Raw genomic sequence first — 26251 nt, 5'->3', positions numbered from 1 at the left:
TGGGAGCCACACCTGTGTATTGGAGCTCTGGCCTCTTAAACGGCAAATTAATCTTTGTTTAATTTTAAAAAAACTTTAAGTAAACCTTCGCTGTGTTGTAGAATTTAGATCCCAAGGTCAGTTCAAAAAAACTTTTGAGGAGGATGACTTTTCAATGTACGTGATTCGATACAGATTTTTTGAATCGAATGTAGAAAAGCCGAAGAAAGTGTTAAGGATTTGAAAATAAAATATTTCAAATAGTGGTAAAATAATGTCAATTTACTTTTGTTAACAAACAAACAGCTTCTTTTTCTAAGTCGTGAAAAGAAAAACTGTGATATTCGGGTTGGGCCGATGTTTTTTGGCATATTCTGTTACAGGCCTCTTGAAGATCTTTCTTGAATTAGAAAAAAAAACGTGGCAGCTTTGTTTGACTCAACCAAACTGCAAAAACCTCTTCAACATAGAAGAATTTTGTAAAAAGTACGAGTCTGTAAATTTCATATTTACCTAAGCAAAACCTAAAAATTGGTCTAGGTTTTTGTTTCAGTTATGAGACTTGACGTACGGCATGACGTCATTTTAAAGCTTCCGTCACAAAGTAATTACACAATGCCTTCAGTTTATCTTTTGCAACGTTCATTGGAAGCAAACTAAGACAGCACTATTGATTCAGGCACATGGCTGACAAAACATGTATCTTACACACATAAGGAAACCTGACACAGTCTATTTTACTCTACTTTTGTTTCATTTGGATACGGTTTCATTGACATAATATATTTGTTCCAATTTAAAACATCAATGTTTTCTTTGGCGCTCTATCTATAGATCGCCTTTATTTAATTATGTTTGGTTTTTCGTTCGTTTTGTAGTTTTGAAAATAAACATGGGATTTGAATCAAACTATTTATTTTACTTGAACTGAATTAAGTACGTTAATTTTTCGTAAATTATGCGAGGAAATGCGAATGGTATTCATCGCTGCCTGAAACTGCAAATGACCTGGGACGAGTTGTTTAACGGGCAGATAACTAACTATATAACTATGACTATAAATCGTTATTCAGTGGATAAGTGTTAACAAAACGTACTGCGCTCTCCACCGAATAGAGATTTGTCCAGTGGATGGCGCTATTTAACAATTGGTTCATGGTTTAGGGTGCACTATCGAGTTATGGAGCACGCGAGAAGTTTGGAGAGCACGAAAGAAGCGTTAGAGTTGCCCGAGGCAATAGCCGAGGGCAACTCTAGCTTCTTGAGTGCACAGCACATAGTGCACAGCTAAAAGCATGAACCAATTGTTTTATAACATAGCCGGTGGAATTGTGCATCAAATCCGACACGAAAAACGGACAACAGTATCAGAAGTGATTGTTCGCGATAAGCGAAATATTCGTTTTTGTTCAGTTGTCCTACCCTCATGTTTTCCATCGGAGTTTGTATTTGTTTCTCGTTACACCAAGCCACAATAAAAACAAATTTTCTTTGAGTTTAAAAAGAAACCATTTAAAAGTTATTTTCGTGAAGGAAAACCAGACAGAAAGACTGTTATCGCTACATCTGTAATTCGATGTAATTAAATGTGGTAATGACTTTTGCAGACAATTTTTCCTTAAGTTTTACTATTTCCGAGAACAACTGTAAATATATATTTAACAATTTTGAAGTGGAAAAATTTAAGTTTACCTTTGAAGGTTGAAACAGACCAGTTTGTCATTTGTTTGGTTTTACCAGGGTGTCTTTCTGTCAAAATTTGTTGCATTTCACCCTCGGACAAGTGAAGCGAATCGTGACGGCGCTGATGCCGTCTCCTTTTCCGTTGTTTTTCTCGTTTTCTGCCTCATTTAAGAACTCTAGCCCAAGGGAAAAGGTCGGAAAATTGTCTTCGTTTTGAGACTGGTGGGCCGAGTCTCTGTTTGTATCCATTATTGTCGCGAAATATATTATTTTTCCCGGCGCTAGCAATGGCCGGTCGCGCGAAAAAAAATTTTATCTGGCGAAGCGATTTGCTCACACTATCAGCGTGCACTATCAAGATTTTGAGCACGCTTACGTATATTGGATTTCATTGCGCGGCTCTGCTAGCTATGTTATAATTAGCATTTGATCAACTGGGGCCTGTATTTTGAACACGCATTTCTTTTGCAAGATTTTGATAACTCATCTAATAAATATTGTAAGACTTGGCCAATCAGTGTCGCTCTCTTGGTTTATTTTTAGAATATTTGCTGTTATACCTCTTGCGGTTATAGTCCTCCACTTCAGAAAGTTAATTGTTCAAGCACTGTTCTATACTAAAATGTTACCAGATTATACTAGATATTTCAAGTCATGTTTTACTTAAGACAAGGCAATTATTCGCTGAAGACTTGTTCTTTAATAGAGGTAACACTATTTTCTTTTTGTTCTTTGAGTTTGGCTGAGTGGGAATCCATCAGGGCAAGGTCAAATCAAGGAACCTCGCCATTTTGGTTAAAAAATCTCATTCTACCAAATACACTGAAACAGTGAATAATTGGGGTGTTGGGGAGAATTCCCTCTTGAGAGCTTACTTTAGAGAGAGAATTCGATTCAAAGATCGAGGAAGCGAAGCAAACTAGCTAATTTAAATTTCAAATGTTCTTCTTAAATTATGGTGACAAGAAGGAAGCTACATGCTACATGAAATGTAGAGTTGGTAGCCCTTCACTGCTAGGGTGTCTATAATTTTGAGAAGCAGAGAAAGATTGGCCCTCTGTTTTCACGTTGGTGGTGATTTCAATTCTAGGATTTTACATTATTCATGTAAATACCCGTGTGATTTATATGGAAATGTTTTACCCAATAAACATTCACTGTGATAAATCCTTGGGATTTACCTTATATTACCCTAGTCAGCAGTATTAGAATCAATCTTATAAGATACTAAACTTTTCACGGATTTGAAATTTTTTGGACGCGTACCTTCTCAGTTCTTGCAAACGTATGACCTTCGACCATGAGAATTTGCATGTACGTATGGTTTCTTGTAGTTTTCCTTTTTTTGCTATGTCAATATTACGAAAACACTAACCTGACCTTAAGTACAGTTCTTGAACGAAAAATTTTTAGTTGGTTCATTTGCGACCTTCGAGGGTCTAAGTGGTCCTAATACCATTAATTGCACAATATCTTGTGGTCCGTACGTTGTCACGTCTAAAAGCTATGGGATAATATTCCAAGAAACAGAGGACACAAATTTGTCTTGTATCATTGCTTTTGATTACGAGAAGAACTTAATTGTGTTTAAAATAATTCTGTTTTACCTAAGAAACATCACGAAATTGTGCAGAAGCCGTTTTAAAAATGGTTGCTTCGCTAGTACAATCGCTTTGCGTTGGATGATTATACTATGCTACGAGTTTTTCCCCATTAATCTGAACGCACATTTCTATATTCTCTAAAATTAATTGCACTGATTATAAAAGGAATTCAGAAAAGGGATAGGCATAGCTCGAGCAATTCGTTCTCAATAACAAGAGAGCGTGCCGTAAAATCTGGAATACTAACAAGAGTTGTACAACCGTTTTGTAATACTGGGTAAATTTCCATCAGATATTAAGACTGTAGAGTAAGAGTTTCATCAATTATTTCGATTCTCTTTTCCACATAAAAATATGGAGCATCCAATGAAATAAATCACAAGAAAGAATCATACCCCGGATTATGAGGATCTATTTAGTTATCTGAGTTCCTGGCAAGGACACGTAGCAAAGGTGTGAAGCATTCTTAAGCTATTTTACGTTCTTTTAATCGTCGAAAACGCAAAAGAGCTGCAATTATGCCATGATACCATCTTCAAACTTACTTAGTTGTGGGATTTATCTAATTAGATTTGATGCTGAAATTCAAACGTAATTGACTGAACGAATCCCAATCATGCATACTTGAGCAACATTTTACTTGAATTAACGATACCAATTGTGACCACATAAAAAATGGAACATCCTAAGAAATACAAATGAATAAAGGCTGATAGTTTCGAAAGAAACTGTTTGGGGCTGCGTCGGTGGGAGTAACGAAATAATTTGGATATATCAACAAAGTTGAAGTGGTGAATTGGCCACCGTAACAATTACAAAAGCTGACGTTTCGAGCGTTAGCCCTTCGTCGGAGCTCCGACGAAGGGCTAACGCTGGAAACGTCAGCTTTTGTAATCGTTACGGTGGCCAATTTACCACTTCAACTTTGTTGATATATCCAAATTAATCCTAAGAAATAGATCACAAGAAAGAATCATACCCCGGATTGTTTAGAGGATCTATTTAGTTATCTGAGTTGCTGGCGAGGAATCCCAATATGCATCCTTGAGCCACATTTTACTAGAATTATCGATGCCAAGTGCGACCACAGAGTGTTTCTGGTGTTCCTCATTAGGAAACTCTTTGATCTCATTGTCTTTACAGGATCTAATGATTTGATTTTTATAGGCCAACACGACAGAACTCGAGGCTGTAAATATTGCAAAAGTTTTACATTGCGGTAATTACATTTTTAAACTGTGTTTGCCTATTTTTTCTGCTCTATATTTACTCTGCTCCTCTCCTATCATCTCTGCTCTGCTCCTCTCCTATCATCTTCTGGAGGTTTTATTTATAACAACCATCGCTGGCGTTTTGGGACTGATTTCAAACCACATAGGTCTTAAGAGCCCAAGTGTGGGACTCGAGGACAAACAGCGAATTTATAACTTTTTCCTTTTCTGTCCGTGTGTTTTGATTTAACATTCTGAGTATCCAATAGAAACACTTGCTTTTACCCACAACCAGTATATCTCATAAAGTCTGGATTATTCTCTACATCGAGTTTAAATTCAGCGTCCATCTCAGGATTTTGCTCATCCCAGTGATTCGTCCTTTTGGGAGATTCATTCGCCTTAACTCGTGAAGTTTGAGGCATTCACTTCAACTCGGGAAGGACTCCACACCTGCATCAGGTTCTTAAGAACGGCTGCTGGTTTCATAGCAGGTACGTGTGAATTGCATGCAGTTATATCAAAATCATTCCAGTGTTTACATGATGGGGAAAATAAATATATACTAAAACTCGGGACTTTTCACAATCTCTAGTTTTGTTGAGAAATTCTTCATCCGTATACAAAATCGGAGTACAAGAAGTCTAAGTGGAGAATAAAATAGCATTTATGAATTTGGCTTTGCCGAAGTTCATTCGCATTGCAGCGAACAATGATCAGTTTGGAGCAGATTTAAGGTGCTAATTGAATATGAAAGACTACTGTGTTTGGAGGGCAAATCTGATTTTCGTCAGGCAATGCAAATGATTTACCCGTATGATTTGAATGACTGTATCTGACTTGAATATTTCTCTGTTAGCGTACTCTTTTAACCATTTTAAATTAAAATTGTCGAAAAAAATGTAGATTGGTCTCCAGTGTTTTGATTGGTAGCGTTTGGCTTATATCTGATAACGTGTGGAAGATAATCTAAAATTTTTTCGAAACCTATATATTTGGAGTAGCAAGATAATACGTATTGCAACAAAGTGCGCTGAATATTTGGAAACGGCAATAAAGATTTAAAAAGTCGCAAAAATCCATGGATCGAAATGAAACAGTCGTTGCTACAAACGTTGCTACGGTGGCAAAGTGATAAGGGTTAAGTTGCTTTAAAAGAATTAAGGTGTCTTGAAGTCTCCTCTAAACCATCAGTGTCCCATTACTGAGTGACGACAACGGTCGCAAACCATTAGTTACTCTTTACCAAAATTATATTCGCCCAATAGGCGAAACACAAGGGCTTTGTTGAACGTGTGGTTTATCGCGAATAGTAGAAGGAAGACATTACACAATATTCGAAAGTGTTTTATTCGTTTGGAGCCAACAATTTTTTCCTAATTTGTGTACGATGCAAGTGTCACTCACTATTGCAGCTTTAGTTTCCAACAAAAAGTTGAAGTTTATTATAATAATTTGGAACAGCCGGAGGTGGATAACATAATGCCAAAATTATTTACAGACGTTTTCTTTTTTTTTAAGAATAGAAAGTCGAACCATATTCATGCCTTGTTATTTTGCGATATTCAATTTCAATTCAGCACTTTTTTTTTTTATCGAAACCTCTTAGCGATGGACTCAATTGAGCAAGAGTCGGAACCGGCTTTTAGAGAGTTGGCGGCTGAGAGTTACCTGGACTCTGAAACAGATCCACCCCTTGACTTTGACGCGACTTTCCATGAGAGTAAGTACCAACAGCTTCTTAGGGATCGTGATGAGCTGCGTTTTCGATACAAGCGTGAAAAGAGGGACAGAGAATCTCTTGAGATAAAGTTACATCAAGAATTTGACCAAAAGATACATTTTGAAGAAAAGTTATCCGAAGTTTCGAGAAACCTGGCGAGTTACGAGGAAGAGCTTCAGTCACTGCGCCTTGAGAATAGCCATCTGAAAGCGCAGTTTAGCCAACTAAGAACAGCCATCCAGACAAGAGTGAATTTGGGCACCGCAGCGGTGATGCAAAGTGGATCGGAGAGGGCATCTTTAGGTACTGGCGGCGGCATCTTTCTGTCTAGTTCCTCTGCTGAAGGTTCCTTCTCGGTGAGCAATGAGATGTATAAGCAAGAAGTAGCCTTACTGGCCCACGAAAACGAGCTTTTTAAGCAAATTATCGATGTAATAGATAAACAGGACTACAGCAAAGCTATACTTGAGGATAGACTTTCTGGAAATCACAACGAGAAGCAGAGGTTGCTCGAGGAGGAAGTAATAAGGCTAGAAAGGGAGAAGTTGCTGCTGGAAGATCGCGTGAGGGAACTGGAAAGATTCACTCAGGAACAGGAGCGTCATCTAGAGGAAGCAAACAACAAGGCCGAAAGTGATTTAAGGTTATGCAAGAGAGAGAATAAGGTGTTAGAAAATGAGCTTTACTCGAAGTCTACTGTTGTGGAAGACTACGAATTTCAAATGTCACAGATGAAGCAGGCGTATGAAGAAGAAATTCATCAGGTCGAGATCAAGCTTGAAATGGAGATCAGCAGCAACAAACAACTTCAGGAACAAACTCATCAATTAGAGGAAAATATCCGTAAAATTGAGGAAGAAAGAAAGGAAATTCTCCTTAAAATCGAAGAAGCCTACAAAAGTGAAAATGATATTATTGACGAAAGAAATACCCTTCAGGAGACTTACTCACGAGATGTCAATGAGTTGCGTATGAATATTGAAGAAGAAATCCAAACGAAAGCGGAATTGTCGATGGAAATAGAACGACTAATGGCAGAATTACTAGAATCTGACAGACAAAGAAAGGAAATGGAGGACAGATTCTTTCGTGAAGCTCAAGAACTTAAACTTCGGTTTGAGAAGGAAAGAGAAGAAATTGTCTCTTACGTCAATGGATCAGCTGTCAATCAGTTTATGATTCCAACAAACTTGTTACAGCAAACGCACACCGCATCATCTCAACTTGTTTCCGGTGGACAGGGACAACTTTCAACGCAAGAAGATGGAAAACAGAAACTCGAAGAAGAAATTCGAAAGAAAGAGAGGCTCGAAAAAGAAAACAAGAAACTCCTGTACCAGATTAATGAATTGCTTGAGCAAAACGTCACTAATGGAATGTCTACAACTCGTCTAAAGGACAGGATGACCGCAACGTCTCAGACGTCGGGTAGCAAGCAAAATTTGAAAGAGCTGATGGACGAAATAGAAGAACTGAGAGAAACCTGCCAAATATTGGAACAAGAAGTTAAGAAAAAGAAGGAAGTAGAAAATAAAAACATGGAACTGTCAGAGAAGATCGAAGAGCTAACGTCTAAACAAGATGAAATGATCCGTAAGCAGAGAGAATTAGTGAAGGAGCTGGACAATTCGTTGTCATCTGTGCGGCAGGTAGAGGATAAGAACAAGCGACTGACAGACGACGTAGGGAGTCTCTCGAGGAAAATAAGAGAAATGGAGGAAAACTTTAGAAATGAAAAGGAAGACTGGATAAGAAATTTCAGTAAGGACAAGACGTCACAAATAAACGATATCTTGAGTGAAAAGGAAATACTCGAGAAAAAGCATAACGAGCAGGTGAAAGTTAACAGAAACATGGAGGCCGAGATCAATTCCCTGGAGACGAGGATTTATGACTTAGAGAGGAATAACAAACGTCTAGAGAGGAAGAAGAGTGAAATAACGGCTCAGCTAACGGAGGAAATCAATTTTGAGAGAAACAGAGCTAAAAGTGTTAAAGAGGAGCTCGACAAGAGCGTTGAGATATTTAAGAAGCAGACGGAGCAACTGGAGAGCACTTTGTATGACAGGAAGAAGAAATATGATGAGGAGATCAGGACCTTGGAGGAAGAGAAACAGCGAATCCGAAACGAGTTTGACAATGAAAAGGAGATGTACAGGCGGCGCTTTGAAGAGGAGAGAAAAACGATGGAAAGAAGAATAAATGAAATAGAGGAGAGATTGAGGCAACAAAACGCGTCTCGCAACGAATTTGTAGCAAATCAGGTTTCTTTGACTTCTGACGAGTTTCTTGTCACCAACACCGTTAATCAACCTGGAGTAGGTACAGCTTCTCAGCAAACAATAATCGAGTTAAAGAAAAAGATAGATACTCTTACATCTGAGAAAAAAGAATTGCAAGAGAACCTTTATGATACAGAGAGGAGGTACAGTCGAAAATTTGATGATATGGAATGCGACAGTGATCAGAAGATTAAGAAATTGAGGAGTGAGATTGAAGAAGAGTATAGAATAAAATTACATGACTATGAAAGACAAGTCGACAATCTTAGGAAGAGCGATTCGTGTCAAAGAGATTCAAAAGATCAGTTGGCATATCAAGATGGAGTTGGAAGTATGGCTGATCTGGTTAAAGATCACAAAGATCAGATGGACGAGTTGAGAAGGCAAATCAAGATTCAATTGGACGCCTTTGAAAGTGAGAAACAAATCTTTAAATTGGAGCTACTAAACACTACGCGAATTAAGGATGGCGAGCACAAATGTCTTCAAAACAACGTCCAAAAACTGACAGAAGAAGTGAAGAAGCTGAGACACGAAAAAGAGACCCTACTGAACAAACTTAGAAAGGAGAGAGGAAGCAACAACAGCAGAATCAAAGAGCTGTCAGAGGCCGTGACGAAAGTTCGTGAAGAGTGCGATGTAAGACTTCGAAAAGAAAGAGAAAGTACCCAGAAGTCCATGAACGAACTTAGGAGGAAGCTCTCTGTTTCTGAAAACAAAACACGAAGCCTAGAGGAAAAGCATCTGAGAGAATTACATCAACTGGAGGTTAAATTCGAGTATAAGAAATCAGAGTTGGAACAGGATACGACGAGCATGGAAGGTCAGTTAAGGGAAAGTCTCCAGATGGAATATCGAGTTGCTCTGGACAAAGAAAGGGAGAAATACGAGGAGACTTTGCGCGTATTGAGAAAAGAGATTACATTCCTGCAGGAGCAGCGAAAGCAGATTCAGCTCAAGCTTTCTGAACAGGGAATACATAGCACCTACAGCCTACTTCTCACCAAAGACATTCCTGCGAATAAGGGGTCACTTTTTAAAACCGAGTGGGATTTGGAAATGAGAGCTTCACGTGGAAAGATGGAAGTCACAATCCAGGATCTCGAGCGAGAGATAGAATTCTTGCGAAAAGAGAAATACGATTTAAAAACGAATTACAAACAAGAAAGAGCCCAGATGCAGGAGGAATTTGATAGAGAAAGGGATCGCCTGGAGGAGAAATACAAAAGACAAATTGAAGATCTTAAAAGAAAACTACAGACAACTACTTTACATATGAAATCGACGATGTTCGTGGACAAAAAAATGGTGAGTTTAGCATTACGCGTGCTGTTTTTTGGAGAAGAACGATTAATTGAATATCATTACTGTGGTATTTCAAGTATCACTGAAATCATATTTTTTACTTTATTCATGCCTTATTTATTCATCCTCTCTCAGCAAGTGCAGCCCACCTCTAGTGTCCATGTTTTGAGAATCCTGTTGTTTCCACTATGTCTTCTTAAACAGGAAAACTTTCCTCTGCGAGCTAAAAAAAAATCAATAATTTTGTATTTAATTTCAGAGCAACGGATTCGCGAATGTCTCAGATTGTACTCCTCCCTTACGTTTAACCCACTTACTTCTCGTGAATATTATACAGGCAGCTGAAATAAGACGATCTTCCCAGACGGCTTAACTCTTTTTGAAGGCTTCAGTGAACATTCTGACTATTTTTCTTAGGAAAATATCTGAAATGTATCCTTTTGGTTCCTTTGTCAGCGATACTCTACCAGTGTAACTGAATCTCTACATGACAAGAACTTAACCTTAGATGCGAAGAGAAGTTCGTTAGAGAGCCAGATGAATTTTCTTAAGGGGAGAATGGATGACATTGAAGAACGTCAAACGCGAGCCCTCCAATCAAAATCAAGGAAGGTTAGTGTTACGAATTCTTGGTGATACTTTCTTTAGGTATTTTTTGCTACCTTACCTCGCTCTTTTTTCTTTAACCAGAATCTTTTCTGTTTACGATTAGTACTGCTCGTGAGGTGTTACACTTTTCTGGCTTTCGTCACTGGCGTAAGTAGTAAATCATTCATTTAAGTTGCCGCTTGTCCTTCTCCAGGCCACCAATGTGAGGTTTTCCACAAGTCTGGAGAGAGGCCGTGATCTTGGCCGTCAGTCTAAAAGGCTCTCGTCATCAATGTTAGACCTGAGCTCGAGTTCTTTACAGCAAAGGGAAAAATCTGGAACTCCCAGAATTGTCTCCGGTTCTCAAAAAACAGCAAGGTCGAATCGAGAGACTAAAGATAGCAGGTCCTTTTTGAGCCAACCACTACATGACGTGCGAACTTTAGGGCAGGGTTCTTATACAAGAGGTGATCAGTACCTAGCCAGTCGTGGTCATGGTATTGGAGGTTCTTCTTCCACAGTATCAACTCTCCAAGGTGGTCGTAAGTCTCGCGCACCTTCCTCGTTTTTTCATGCGAGATCATTGAGTAGTGGGTTTGACGCTACACGCAGTAGCAGTCTTTTACAGCCAGAAAGTACTTTTCGCCGTGACCAGTTGTTTCTACCGTCCGTTGGAATCTTAGGTGGCCTCTCCCAAGCAAGGGAATTTGGGGCACTCGGGGGATCAACGTTTGATGGCTTTGGCAGTGTGAGTGGATTGAATTTAAGATTTGGTTTTCAACGGGTGATGTCAGGTCCATCTGTTTATGGCCTAGGTGTAGCATCTGGCTTTTATGGCGGCTTGCATCATTCCGCCAGTCTTGGCAACCTTCATCAGCAACTCTCATCACAAACTACAGAAAGTTCGTCGCGACAAGCGCCCATGGAGATTAGTGGTAAGGTTGACGATAAAAAGGCGTCCGATGACACTCCGCGTCAAGTTGTATCTTCTGAGGAAGCCAAGGCGTTTGAAGAAAGAAACACCTCTCATTCAACGGCTGTGCCCGAGAATGACTCAGGTAATGGGCACTCGCAGGAAATCCCATGCGTAAATGAATCAGCTGATGGCGAATCAACCGCTCTCCCTGAGAATGACTTAGCCATTGACCAGCCGCAGGAAATGCCATGTGTACTTCAACCCGCTGAGGACCAAGAAGCTGCCCAACAACAAGTGACCGGGTCACTTATTCCACAAGCTGAAGAAAATTCTCCAGAAAACAAAGGTGCTGAAAATTATCAGGAGCTATCAGAGCAGTCAGAGCAAGCCTGATGAAACAGTCTAAAAAACACCTTAATGGAAGTTCAGCACAACCAAGATCGACACAATTCTTGAATAAGAAATGACATTACCTTTGTTAATATTGGAAAGGTCATTGTGATAAACGAAATCGGTGATGGAGGACTATTATTTGTAATTTTAGTTCAACCTTGCCGCAATCAATAAGCCAATCAAATGGCATCGATAATTTTGGAAGATTAGTCTTCAGATAGAGAGGAACCTGTCACTTTGTTTTAGTTTGAGGGAAATGTTGTCAAACTTTTTTTTTACAAAGAATAATACTTCTGATTTTTAAGATAATGTTTTACAATTCAATCCCCAAACTTGTTAACTATTTCAAGCTAGAATTTAATCCAAGTCAAAACATTTGAACGTACTTGAAGAATAATACGATTCGAAATAATGTTTTGATGCAAGAGACCCATTCTGCTAAAGTTTTTGAAACAATAATGATCTAAACAAACGATAAAACAAAAATGATATAATGCTTGTTTGCAAGAAATTCGATCATCATATCCACACGAATGTTACGGATTATGAGTCTTCCGGTATGTACCATATTTTGATTTACTACTGTCTTGAAGGTTTTGTGATTGATTGAGTATTGGGATTCACTGAGTTGGGGAAATGTTTCCTCTGCGTCTTTTTTGTTGAATTATCTGTGTACGGTTTACGTTACCTGCACTTTTCCTTGACAACGAGTTGATGGAATTGCACATTACTGTTTTTCTTTTTTTTTTAATTTTCTAACATAGATGGCTTGTTGAGGGCACCCACTGAGGCAATTATAGGGAGGAAAAGGTAAATTCTATTTTACTTGTGAGCAAGTTTTGTGACTTGGATTTAACCAGACTGACACTCATTGTAACTTAAGGCATTCAATATCTTAAGTTATCCTTGTTGGTGTTAAAAGAGCATTTCATGTTGCATTTCGTATCAAGTGAAGGAGGCATGAAATTAATTTCAAATCGTTATTATCAGGTAAAATGGACAAAGTTTTTAGAAGTAAGAGTGTTGCAGATTTCAAATGGTGTTTTTCATCAAGTTATTCCCACTATTTTTAAAGGGCCGGTAATTTGTTTTCTATTAAGGGTAAGTTGGGTATTAAAAATGTAATTTTAAATGATATTTTTCTTTAAGCGAAGGCATGTAAGGAATTCCGCACTATTATTATTGGGTAACTTGGGTGGTGGTTTTCGAAAAAAGGGTTTATTTATCAAGTGAAGATACCAGATTAAGACATGAAAAGAATGTCACACATGATAATTACTGTGTAATTTTAGCTATAGCTCTTGATGGATGAGTAATCATTTTCTCTTGACGATACAAAAAGAATTGCATATTTAACATGCTTGTTGGCAAATAAAAAATGAAGTTTCTTCTTTGTTTAAAAAAATATAGAATATAAATAACGTGTCACAGGACCTGTGACCAGTCAAACCGCTTCTTTTTGTTTCCATTCTCAAGCCTTAATCTATAATTCGATATTTTTGACACACTTAAGACCGTAGCTTTATCATGAGTTTGTAATCTACGTTTAATACAAACTCAATGACCGGTTTTTTCGTGAAACGTTCTACCAGCAATAGTGTTTTCCCACTTTAACGCCAAAGATCTGATTATGAATTCTCCCCTCTAGCTGCTACACATTTCCTTGTAAGTAAGTTACAAGAATTTGGTATTGGATGAAGACAACAACTTCTACCTGATATGTTTTGAGTATTCACATTACCTGTTTACCGCATAAGTACTCAAAGAGTTTCCAAGATCGTTAACTTGACCACAAAGGTTTACGGCTGAAAAAATTGTGGTAGACTCAGAAAAGTTTATACTTCAAATAAAAATTCTGACTGCTCCTTAATTTGCCTCTCCGTCCGTATTTGAAGAGGCCTGATTCAGAGCTTAAATGATTCTGAAGTTTGATTGATTCTTTTAAAGCGATTTATAATACTCCGGTAGAGACATTGATTAAAGCAGTTTTAATGGTAAGTGCTTTTTTGTTACATACATTGTTTAAATTTCCGCTTCTTTTAATGACCTTCATCCCAGCAGTCTCTGCTTTTACCGAATTCGCGACCTAGGCCTAGAAAAGTGTTCGATCTCTGACATGTACTGTGATGCAGTAATCACGGCGGTGACGTAAGTCGAACCACAAAATATTTCGCGACATATTCCGATTCTAACGGAAGCGGTAACAAATAGTTTTGCCCATATAACTTTCAAACCCCCGTGAACCCATTATTGTTGACCGAAAAAAACGTTCTTTCCATTCGTGCTTTCCCATGCAAAAGCGGCGAAATGTCTTTGGGCTGAATACAATCCAATATATTTCCAAGCTAACCTGCGAGTATTAATTTGAAAAAAAATGAGGTGAAATTATTTCCTCTCTTAAATTATATAATTAACAGGCATTTTCACTTCAAGGGACGCCCGCCTGAAAACGACATTTCTTTCACTCTAATTAATTTCAATCAATCATCGTAGACCCATTATCAAACTATTTCCAATCAAAAAAGGGGAAAGTTTCTAAAGAGGTTGTGGTGCTGCGTCGGTGGAGGAAAATAGCAAGGTAATTTTCGTTTTATCAACTAGTTTATAGTGTAAATTGGCAACCGTAAAGAGTTTCAAAGCTGACATTTCTGCGCATCTGTTTTTTGAAATGAATCCTCTGTTGTGATTGTCTTCTCTGAGCAGGAGAAATGGAGGCTTTTTGTCTGCTTGAGATTCATGGGTTGGAGGAAACAAGGTCTCAGAACCCGCTTACTTGTAAAGACTGTGGCAAGAGCGTTCGAAGTAATCAAAATGCAATCTTGTGTTCTGATTGCAATTACTGCGTGTTTCACATAAAATGCCTTCAAATGTCACCATTAATCTTCAAGTTCTATTTAGATAACACAAGCTTAGACTGGACATGTTCCTTTTGTGCACTACCAATTGCAAATTTAAGCGATTCATTCTTCGCTGACGAAATGGACCTCATTGACCAAACGAATCGATTTCTGAGAGAGGGAAATTATGCTAATTAGTCCATGGCGGACAATGATACCTATAACAAGCATATGCAAATCCAGATAACCCTCTACGACAAGAACCCAGTTATGTGATTAGCTCATCGCATATTCCAGTACATATCACCATGCGAAATGTCAAGAGTTTGTGTCGCTACGATCAAACGAGCCACAACCCTCTAAACTGTTTTAAACAGAAACAGAGGGAACGAAATCGTCTCTTACCCTTTGCACTATGAATGTCCGATCGATTGAGAACAAGTCTGCTGAATTCGTTGATTATGTTTTGACGTGTAAATCTGATTTATTCGCTATTAGAGAGACATGGCTGACAGAGAATGATGCGGCTCACAGGGCTGAAATTACACCAACTGGGTTCAAGCTTGTTGATCATTCACGTCAAAATCGTCGAGTTGGAGGAAAAACAGTTCCCTTCAAAGAGTATTTAAATGTTCAAACAATTGCAGGAAGGGACCTTCGTTCATTCGAGTATTTAGAGCTGATAGTTTCCTCCGGTGGACTCAAATTTCGACTCGTTGTTCTCTACCGTCTGCCTTATTCAACTAGGAATCCGGTAACTACCAACTCCTTTTTTATGGAATTTACGGAACTTTTGGAAACTTTAATCATTTCCAATGAACCTTTGGTCATAACTGGTGATTTTAACATTCACTCCGACAACTCTCATGACCCCCGATGCAAATAGACCACTTTCATAAATGGCTGCCCGATTAACATTCTTTTGTTTAAATTTAAAGTAGCCCTAATGGCCTCGTTCTCCAATACAAAATTCAAAAGAATACATTATCTCAAGCGAGGCCAGTAGGGCTAATTTAAATTTAAACAAAAGAATATTTATACGGCAGCCATTTATGAAAGTGGTCAATAGATTGTTGGATCTCTTTGAGTCGATGGGCCTTTGCCAACACGTTGATGAATCAACACATGAGCATGGTCACTCACTTGACTTAATGATTACTCGTGCATCAGATTCTATTATCTGGGGATCACCTGTTATTGAAGTTGAATTTGAAGTTCATTTATTTGTTTAAGCAGGTTAATTTATTTGGCAGCTGTAATAGCTGATATGGACCTGCTGTCCTAACCCACCCATCCCACCCCAGGGGAGGACATCCATCATACAGTAATCTCGTGTGTGGGAAATTAACGTCTCCTGCCCCAACCCTGCAGGAAACGGGACCTCCATTTATTCGTCCCTATCCGAGAAGACTAGAATATCTGACCATTTCTTGATGTTATAGAAAGGTAGCAAATTCTTCTCAATTATTTTAAGACCTTGAGTGTTGGTCCGGCCGGGGCTCGAACCCTCGACCTCCCGCACTACAGTCATCATCATCATCATCATCATCATCATAGTTTATTTAATAAAGCAGGTTGAAGGATAGGCAAGACATTACGTCCTGATGTGGACCTGCATCAATTAAACTATCAACTAATAAATACCTAATTAGTGAAAAGACCGAAAATGGTATGTAAATAATGGCAATTAAAAGAAATAAATATTAACAACAATACGGAGTAAATGTTAAAAGTATTTAAAGTCAACAGATTTGTAGGAAACGCTGCAGGAAGCTTTAGCAAAACTTATAGATTTCAAAATTCTCTTATTTTCCCTGAGTTTTCTCTTGAAGGAAGTTAAGTTTGAACTGTTCTTCATGTCTTCGGGAAGGAGGTTCCAGGATAGTGCAGCTCTGTGCTTAAACGAAGATCTTCCCATTTCTGTTCTTGGTCTATGAACCTTAACTTTTAGGGACTTTCTTAAGTCATAAGGGGTCTCGGATTTCACTATTAAGTCATTTAGAGGCTCGATGCTATTTCCATGATAGATATTGTACGTAATAACTAAAAGTCTCCTGATGTAAAGTGAAACAATAGAGTTCCAGTGTGGAGCGTTCATGATGTCATCACTGTGGATGCTATGGGGTAGGTTGTAAATAATTCTAGTAGCTCTTAAATGAATTCGATCAATATCATCCGTCAAGGTTGAAGAACAAGACCCCCAGACTACAATGCCATACAAAACGTTAGGGATAATAGTTTTATAATAGATGTTTTCTAAGGTTGGTATCGGTAAAAACTTTATCCGATTCAGTACTGCGACTTTGTTGCTGAATGACTTACAAACGTTCTTTATGTGCTCCTGCCATGATAGCTTGCTGTCAATTGTCACCCCAAGACAAGTCCAGCGCTGTCTCCATTGCCCATCTTTTTTCGGATCATTCCTCTGTCATAACAACTCTCCAAATGGTCAAAACAGAAATTACATCAAAGGAAAGAGTTTACAGGAAAAATAATTCAATTGGTGTAGACTCGTTTTGCGAAGATTTAACGGCTTCTGAACTTTGCCAAAACACCCCGAGAGTGTTGGATGAACTTGTAAATTGCTACAACAACACATTGGGGGTTATTCTAGCTAAACATGCACCGCTTCAAATAAAGATAATTGCCACAAGACCTCGTGTACCTTGGTATAATGATGATATTTTAGCCGGAGGCAAAGCGAATAAGGAGGAAAGCAGAAAGGAAATGGCGCCGCACGAAATCTTTGGATGACTTGATACGATATAAATCTGCACGTAATTTCGCTACTGACTTAGTGAGAAAGGCGCGCTTCGATTTTTATCAAGGCTTTATCCAAGAAAAAAGTGGAAATCGCCCTTCCCTCCTCATAAAAACAGATCTATGTCGGTAAATGAGATGGGAAACTTCTTTGTTCAAAAGATTAGCAATATTAGACCTAAATTCAAGGAATGTACCATTCAAGATTGTGAGAGCTGTCAGCCACCAGAGAACTCACATTTATGTTAGTCGTCATTTAATTGTTTTGAAGCTCTCACACAAAGCGAGGTTTACAACATCATCATGGGAATGGCCAAGAAATCATGCGCTCTCGATCCAATTCCGACACCTTTACTTGTTAAATCTATCGATGTTCTTTTACCAGTTACAACTAAAACAATCAATCTTTCACTTCAAAGCGGTTATTTTCCTCCAGTATGGAAAGAAGCTCTTGTTCTACCAATTCTGAAAAAAGCCAATCTTGCTCTTGTTTATAAGAATTACCGGCCTGTGAGTAATCTTTCGTTCATCTCAAAAGTAATCGAACGAGCTGTGTTTCTACAAGTTGATAATTATATGAAGAGGAACGATCTTTATCCGTCTATACAATCTGCCTGTTGGAGGAACCACAGCACGGAAACAGCTCTTCTAAAAGTGAAAAATGATATTCTACTTGACATGAATTCTCAGCAAACAGTCCTTCTCGTGTTATTAGACTTAAGTGCCGCTTTCGACACAGTTGATTACAATGTACGTGTACGTAAGCTTCAATTTTCGTTTGGAATTACTGGTACACCACTTGAATGGTTCTCTTCTTATCTGACGGCACGTCGACAACGCATTTCCATCTGTGGTACCTTATCTGATAGTTTCGGTCTGGACTGGGCGTTCCGCAAGGTTCCCGTCTTGGTCCTTTATTGTACATAATTTATTCTTCGACGTTTTTTAAATTGTCGAACAACATCTCCCGGAAGCTCACTGTTATGCAGATGACTCACAACTATGCCTTTCTTTTAAACCTGATTAGGTGACAAGCCAACGAGATGCTATTATCATCATGCAAAATTGCATAGATGATATCCGCTTATGGATGGAGCACGATAAACTCCTTTTTAACGATGAAAAAACGGAGTTTCTTTTTATGGGGACCCGGCAACAACTGTCAAAAATTAACATCTCTTCGATTATTGTTGGAATATCCCAGGTTGAAAGATCATCTGTTGTCAAAAACCTTAGTACTTTTCTTGACGACAAACTATCTATGAATGCTCATATAAACAAAGTTTGTAATATATCATTTTATTATATTAATTCATAATATCTGGCGCATTAGGAAGTATATATTGCCAAACTCTACAGAGACTTTGATCTACGCTTTTATTACCAGCAGATTGGATTACTGTAACAGCTTACTTTATGGTACACTTCAAGTACAAATTGACAAGCTACAAAGGGTTCAAAATGCAGCCGCTAGGCTAATCTTTAAACAACCTAAGTTTAGCCATATTACACCACTGTTGTGCCAGCTTCACTGATTACCAATTAGGTACCGTATAGAATTTAAGATTCTTTTATTGTGTTTTAAGGCAATGCACGGTATGGCACCCGGCTATATTTGTAAGCTTATTAGCTTTAAAATTCCCACTAAATATGAGCTAAGGTGGAATCAAAAACTTCTGCTCAAGTTCCCAAGTGGTGAGATGTTACCCACATTGGGAGCGAGGGCATTCTACTATGCTGCAGCACGTCTCTGGAATGACTTACCAAGTAACATCACTGGCCTTCACTCCTTCTCTAGTTTTAAACATAACCTTAAAACCTACCTTTTTACCCGGGCTTTACATACTTCGTTCTTACGTTCTGTGCCCGCATCTGTCTTTCTTACAAAGAGTTGAAACAGAGCAAAGCATGGATTTCTTTCTTATCCTCAAAAACGCATTAGAACATGACCAGTATCACGTGCAGCCTACTTGACAGATGTGAGAGGGAGAAAAATGTTGGATAAGTGTAAAGAGATTAGGAAACGTTTTGATTGGGCATGCGGTTTGCTTTAGAGGTTCGATCCCTCCTTCCATTTCATATTATTGTTCTGGTCCTATGTTGCAGCATTTCAGTGAACTACAAATCGTAAATATTGATGTGAGTGTCTGATTCTTGGCTATAGCTATATTTACAACAAGAAGGTAACCTGTTTCAAGCGTTAAATTGGTAATTATATAAGGTGCGAAAGTAGATGCCAGCATAAGGAGACACATATCAGGTAGCTTTACGCCCTAACGCGCCCAGTTTAAAAACTCGACGCCTGGAGCGAGCTTAAGATCTCAAATGATTTTACCAAACATGTCACAAACACCCCTCTACATTTAGGTACAAACTGGGTCAGAAAAAAATTAACTTACCCAGCATTTTTCATGATAATGCTGAGCTTGCATTCGGGGATCGATTCCATTCTTTTCAGTTTGAACGCAATCTCGTTATCATAATCGGTATTGGAATTAAAAAAACTTATTTGCGTTGAATCACAGTTGTCATTCTTCAACCACGGGCACACGGTCAGCGAAGACAGCTGAAGATCTGCTATCGTCTCTTTCATAATGTAACTCCCAGTTGATTTGGGAGCGAACTCTAAATCGAAATCCTCCTCCGGCACTAAATCAGAACAAATAAGGCTGTATTCATTTCTTCTTCAAGCCAATTATTCCTAAGTGAGAGTCGTATCATCAAACGTTAGCGACAGCTACAACAGTCTATCAAAACAAACATTAGCAAACACAATATTCCAATCACATCGTTTAACATATTCGCGAACTTTTCGCTCGGGGTGAAAAACGTCGATGATTAGATTCCGTTTGGTTGTGGTTTTTGTGTCTTATTGACCTAAACGCTTGACTTGGCCACAGGCTTCATGCTCTAACGCAAAGCCTCAAGAGTGAAACCTTCATTTCTCATGATCTTCCTACATTAGTCAATGGTGACAATGATAAAAATAATAATGTGAATGTGAGACTGAAATAGTAATCTGTGTCACTTTCATTAAGAAAGCAGATCTTACTCTCTTCTAATAATTGAAACAGGAAGGAAGGACAACTTTCCTCCAATGAATAACTCTTAGTGACGTGAAAAAATTCCTCAAACCTCCATCACTGTACAACAGTGTTGCAAAATTCGATGCGGCCCTCTTGTAATATTTAGAGGTTCTCCCATACTATATCCTTCTTAAAGTCATTTCGTAGGGTTTAGGGTGAAGAAGGATAATATCCTCCCAGGAAGGTTTTGTAAAAGTTACTGGTACAAGATAAAGGAAAGTGGAACTTTTCTGTCCAAAGTGGTCGGTATAAAAAGGCAAGGGTTTGAACTTTCCCCTCAATTTTAGGATTTTAATTGAAATATCAGTCTATGTAAGAACATATGATGGGTGTTTGCTAACCAACATTCGGCTGTGTGACTGAGGATGGAGCTTCCTGGTGAACACCGCCGACTGATGTCTCGTTCTTCACTTCACTCCAGTTAAGCAACGGAGAATGGAATTTTTCGCATCTCTTTTTTGAGATAACACTTTGATGCTATTATCCGAAAGGCAAGACGACCACATCTGTAAGCATGTCATTCTTCCCACAAACGGATTTTGCATTTGAGCTACAATCTTTTTCCAACCGAGGACTAACGAACCCCCGCCTGGAATCGTGAGGAGAGTCGTAAAAAGATATTGTGACCCCGCCAGGATTCCGCTAACCACTTTCGTGCCATTTATTAAGAAGCTGTAGGTGCCCGGGTCGTTTTTCCATGCTAGACATAAAGGATTCCCAAAGCCGCTTTTACGTTGGGGTATGGAAAACTGTATATTTCCTCTGAAATATAAGTGGACGATCGAGAGGTTCGTCAGGGATCTAGCCAGACCCATTGCAGAACGACCTATCGCCAGCTCGCTGGGCTCAAAGCCTCAGAATTTCTCACGAGCGCAAAAAGACATCGAGGAAGTGGAGGACTTTGTATATCTTGGCAGTAACATCAGCAAGGATGGCGGTTCTGATCGAGACATACAAGTGAGGATCGGGAAGGCAAGAACTGCTTTCACAACTCTACGTCCTTTGTGGAACTCTAAAACAATTTCCAGAAAGATCAAACTACTGATATTTAAAACCAACGTGAAATCCGTCCTCCTGTATGGGTCAGAGACATGGAGGGTAACAAAAGCAACCTCCAACAAACTGCAGTCCTTTGCAAATAAATGCTTACAGTCCATCATGGACATACATTGGCCTGAGGTCATACGGAATGAAGATTTGTGGGCAAGAACTGAACAGGAATGAATTGACAACTAGATTAGAAGGCGCAAATTGGGTTGGATAGGGCACACCCTCAGAAAACCGAACAGCAATGTGACCAGGCATGCACTGAGGTGGAACCCACAAGGGAAGAGAAAACAAGGCCGTCCTAGAAACAGCTGGAGGAAAACCGTGGACAAGGAGGCGGCCAAGGCAGGCTACACCTGGAATGAAATAGAGAAGATGGCCCGGGATAGAAGGAGATGACGTGAGGTTTCCTTGCACCTATGCTCCACAGGGAGTGAAAAGGGTTAAGCAGAAATGCTCGTCCTGTGGTGACAATAATATAGGGGTCTGCCCGCAGGCTCATGATAAAAAGACAGGGACCTCGTTAAGAAGACAGTTACCGAACTTGCGTGACGCGCAATTTGTAGCGGACTCGCTTTGAAATTTCGTAAGCAAGTTATGGGTGCCATTTTCGCTTGTGCGAGTTTCAGTTTTTGAGTCGCAATTTTTCGAGGTTGTTGATGTTTTTTTCTGAGTCTACCGTGTTACCGTTTCACCGTTTTTCACTCGAATAAACGTGCCTGCTTACACAACTCCTTTGATTAAGAGATTTCCGTTTCCGCATCCGAACAGGCCCAGTTGTATTAAAGGCGAAAAAGGCTATCTAACAGATAAATTGCTATCCACAGGATGAGTGATACTGAGGAAAACCTAATGCAATATCCATCGGTTAGGGGTTTATCCACTACATAGGTTTTATCCAACCTTTGAACGACCGCAGCAAGGTAGTCTGTCTAATTGTTCCCAACTTCGAGAATTTTTGACTTTACTCAAATAGGATTATCGTGTGTCAGTAATAAAAACCACTCTTGGAAATTAGTTGATTTTTTTTTCTGGAGTTAGATTACACGTTTAATTAAGACTGCTGCATGCGTAAAGCTTCATCATCGAGAGTTCAAATCCGGCCGGACCAACACTCATGATCTTTAAATAACTGAGTAGAAAGTGCTGCCTTTGTAATAATATCTGTAAACGGTTAGACTTTCTAGTCTTCTCGGATAGGGACGATAAATGGAGGTCCCGTCTCACAAGCCCTTATATGTGATTTAAATTTGTGGGACGTTAAAGAACCTACACACTCCTCGAAAAGAGTAGGGCACGTAGTGCCCGATCTTGCGTTCTATCTTTCTGCAGTGTCTATCCAGGGTAAATTGGGGGGAGGGGTGGTGCCTAGCCTGGACCTTGTGTTCCGTTCGTACTAACCCTTCCGGGTCTGGTCACACCCGGTAAAGTCGTTAAAACAAAACAAAACAAAACAAAGTAGTAATATTAAGTGTGAATTGAATTCGATTGATCAAGTAAGTAACTAAATTTCTTAAACAACTGAGATATTACGCGCCGTCGTTTAGAACAAACCCAAGTTGAATGGGTTCGTGAAATTTGTTAGTCTGAAAAAATCTACACGAGCTTATACCCAGTTAAACCAGAAATCATATGCTTACCAGTATCAATCCGTACCTAGATGAAGCCTTCATTGTGTAAAGTTTTAGGTGTAGTTAAAAGAAGTTTGTATTTCTCTCATATAAGAGGGTGTGATTTTTTCCATATTTTCTAGGCAGGCCATTTAATATACGCATCAGACTTGAAAGCTTCCGATGCAACAGTTGTTTAAAGAATTGGAGGCATTGTTGAGCAGTTAAGCTTTCTAGCAATTTGTTTCTATTGCATTTATTCGTTGACCAAAGCTACGATGAAACAACGCCAAAGGTCTCCTTCCTTATTGGAACTGTGCAGCATTGTCAAAAATAGGCAATAGCTCGCAAGGAACTCGATCCTCTCTGGTTCAGAACTTGAAGGAAGTTTACTTGGTTTGAATAACCAACGTACCAAACAAACAGCGGTCAATGGACGACAAAACCTTGCTTTTGAAGTTCTGGAAGTGGACAGAGAATCTCAATCGCATTCGACACCAAACCAGTATTTAAACGGTGCCTATGGCTCGCGAATTTCTGATTTTCAAAGCCAAATGGAACGAAACATTCATTAAACAGTTCCGGCTGTCTGCGAGAGCGCAGTCCTTGAGGGATCTTCTCGGCCGTTTTTTTTTCTGTACCCTGCTCCCTCTTACCTCATAGAAAGAACTCTGGAATGAAAGCAAGGGACTCTCAGTCCACCAAACCTTACAAGCCACTTTGTGAGGAAATAAGCCAGCTAGATATAGATGAGAGAGGAATAAAAGGTAAAAGTGACCTACTAGTGAAAGGAATGAGCGATCGAGAATGTCGTTCCTGTTTTCAGGCAAGCTATTCACACGAGCAAGCAAGTACACAAAACCTCGCTGCATATTCACAATTTCAAACAAGAAGCAAAGATAAGATTCGAGGTAGCCAAGTCGTATGGTCGCCCGAACAAACACAGACCAATTTGCAACAAAATGAAACAGTCCTACGCTCACCCACACAACGTGGCCAGAGGTCTACCATCGCTGCCACAACACTTATTCCCGGCTCTAAACAGCAGTATTATGTACCCGGAACATAGCTTCCCGTGCCAATGTCAGTACTTCAGGACGGATCAGAAACCAAATGATCCCTTCTCCAGGACACTCACGACAGAGCCTTCAACGATATGAAAGAAACACAGTCAGGAGGCAGGGAAAAGAGCAACAGCACTAGCATGATTGGACTGCCACCGTTACTGAACTACACCAGAGAGAAGCCATTCCGCACTTGCCAGAACGAAACTACACATCATCGCCGCAGTCACTGAAGTGGTTCAAATATGCTCCTTGAAGAAACAGGAGAACTACGGTATTCTGAATATCCAAGGAACAGAAGAATCTCCGTATGCCTAGAGACAGACACTACTCGTCGACACCGAATATTTTCGAGAGTGTTACAGAAACGTTTCTAAGCTTGTCACGAGAAACAGGAAACAGGAAAGAACAGCTTTGTAAATGCAGGTTATTCTCTTCGTTTTTGCATTTTGTTCGTTTCCTTTTCTACAATTCTTTTAAATCTGTATATTACTTTACATACAAAAAATTTTGAAGCAGTAATCTGTAAGGTGGCTGGGATCACCTATAATGAAAAAATTGGCAAGACCAGAAATAGAAATCACATCGGTTGATCGCGGTTGGTTAAAAAATAAATGAGTTAATTATGAAAGAACTATCGGCTCGTGTATATTTTCAAATGAAAAATTTGATTCACTGTTTAAAGAGTTACAAATTTGGGTCTTGCAAAAAACACAAAATTTCTTAACCGTTGTTCGTCCACAAGTTAGATATTGAGAGTGACATTTTCTGAGATCTCTTTTTTCACCAATTTTCTTTGTGGTTTGCCGGTCAGTCTGAATGAGATTCTCCAATTCTTCATTATATGCTCTCATTTTAGTTTCTAAATATATCTGTTTTTTAAGTGTTTGCCTCTAAGCTACCTCGTTCAAACTACTAGAATCTGTTTATCTCAGATCCAGTTAAAATCGATTCTCACCGTGCAGAAGAAGATTCAATTCCATAATCATAATACAAATTAATATTTACCTGGCTCCTCAAATTATTCAATTGATTACAATACAACCTTTTTTCCAGTCAACACTCTTACACTGACTTCAAAAGTTAAATTACACTGAGCGCTGTGAGGCTAAATTAACCAGGTTTTTATTTTTTTCCTGTTTTTGTTGTTCTCTGCGTATAATTTGAGTTTGGAAAGATTTAGATGAAAGAAAAGGAAGTAATAGAAGGAGAAATTTAGTACTTTATGTTATGTTATCTTGTTAAGTTCTAGGGAAACTACTTCGTTCTTTTTTGGGAAAGCTGACAGCCTTTCATTTAATCAGAAAATAGAAATTCGCTTGACTCTATACCAAGATCGGGATCGATTGATTATTTATCCAGATCATTAGTTCTTACAATGAGCTTGTATAGATTTTATGTATAGCTGTGTATCATGTTTTGTACCTTTGCATAATATTTTAGCAAATAACACTGATCTTGCATTTTGGTCAAAATTATACATTTTATCAAGTTACTGAGTAATTTCAAATATATATATATTCCTCTTCTAAGAGCTACGTTCACTTATATGAAGTTATCGCTCTGAATTCTTGAATAGGACAAGGAAAATGATTAGTGTTTGAATTTTTTACAGACTTAAGCAGTGTGTTCCAGGTGTTTGCGTTTTCAATGTAAAGTCGATGTTGCACGAGTGTTGGGACGTTTTGAATTGAGGGTTTTTCTCGGCAGCTCATTCGCTGTACTCACGATTGAAGTAACTGGTTTATACTTAACTCCAAAAGTAGATAAATTTTGGATCCTTTTTAGCAGTTCAAATTAGGCTTAATATTATTTCATGTTTTTTTCCTAATGGGAGGAAGGAAAACATTATTCTACTCGGCACCCTTGTGCATCTATACATAATTTAACTTCACGATTTGACTTAAATTAAGTCACTGTATATACATGTATGTTAAGAGTTAAACGAACATTATTACTGTAGCCAGTCAACCGCTTGTATTGAATTCATAATACTGAAGAAGTTTAAATAAATAGAAAACAGGCTAACTATGGTCCTATGTTAGTACTGGAAGTAACGTTGATACTGTGAAAGATATCTTTATCATAGAAAGATGTTTTTCGTTCAGTCACGAGCTTGGGACAAAGAGAAAATTCTGAGTCCCTGTGAGGAATAGAGCCTCA

At 38.8% G+C, this 26251-nt stretch overlaps 1 protein-coding gene across 1 annotated transcript; it reads left to right on the top strand.

Moving 5' to 3' along the window:
- The first annotated feature begins 6087 nt into the window (after positions 1–6087).
- Positions 6088–13074, top strand: LOC111333070 (uncharacterized). The gene is made up of 3 exons (XM_088758975.1): positions 6088–9790; positions 10244–10399; positions 10590–13074. Exons 1-3 carry the CDS (start codon positions 6089–6091, stop codon positions 11682–11684), a joined length of 4953 nt encoding a protein of 1650 aa, XP_088615101.1. The 5' UTR covers position 6088; the 3' UTR covers positions 11685–13074.
- Positions 13075–26251: the final 13177 nt, after the last annotated feature.

The sequence above is a fragment of the Stylophora pistillata genome, chromosome 4 (assembly GCF_964205215.1).
Source record: "Stylophora pistillata chromosome 4, jaStyPist1.2, whole genome shotgun sequence".
Lineage (NCBI taxonomy): Eukaryota > Metazoa > Cnidaria > Anthozoa > Scleractinia > Pocilloporidae > Stylophora > Stylophora pistillata.
Note: the sequence above shows the minus strand (reverse complement) of the source record. Positions and strands in the feature narration are given on the sequence as shown.

Bases quoted from the DNA above. Each gene is read 5' to 3' on its own strand.
- LOC111333070 (XM_088758975.1), top strand. From the start codon at position 6,089: ATGGACTCAATTGAGCAAGAGTCGGAACCGGCTTTTAGAGAGTTGGCG. The intron at 9,791-10,243 runs GTGAGTTTAGCA...TTCCTTTGTCAG, and splicing joins TGTTCGTGGACAAAAAAATG to CGATACTCTACCAGTGTAAC. The intron at 10,400-10,589 runs GTTAGTGTTACG...GTCCTTCTCCAG, and splicing joins TCCAATCAAAATCAAGGAAG to GCCACCAATGTGAGGTTTTC.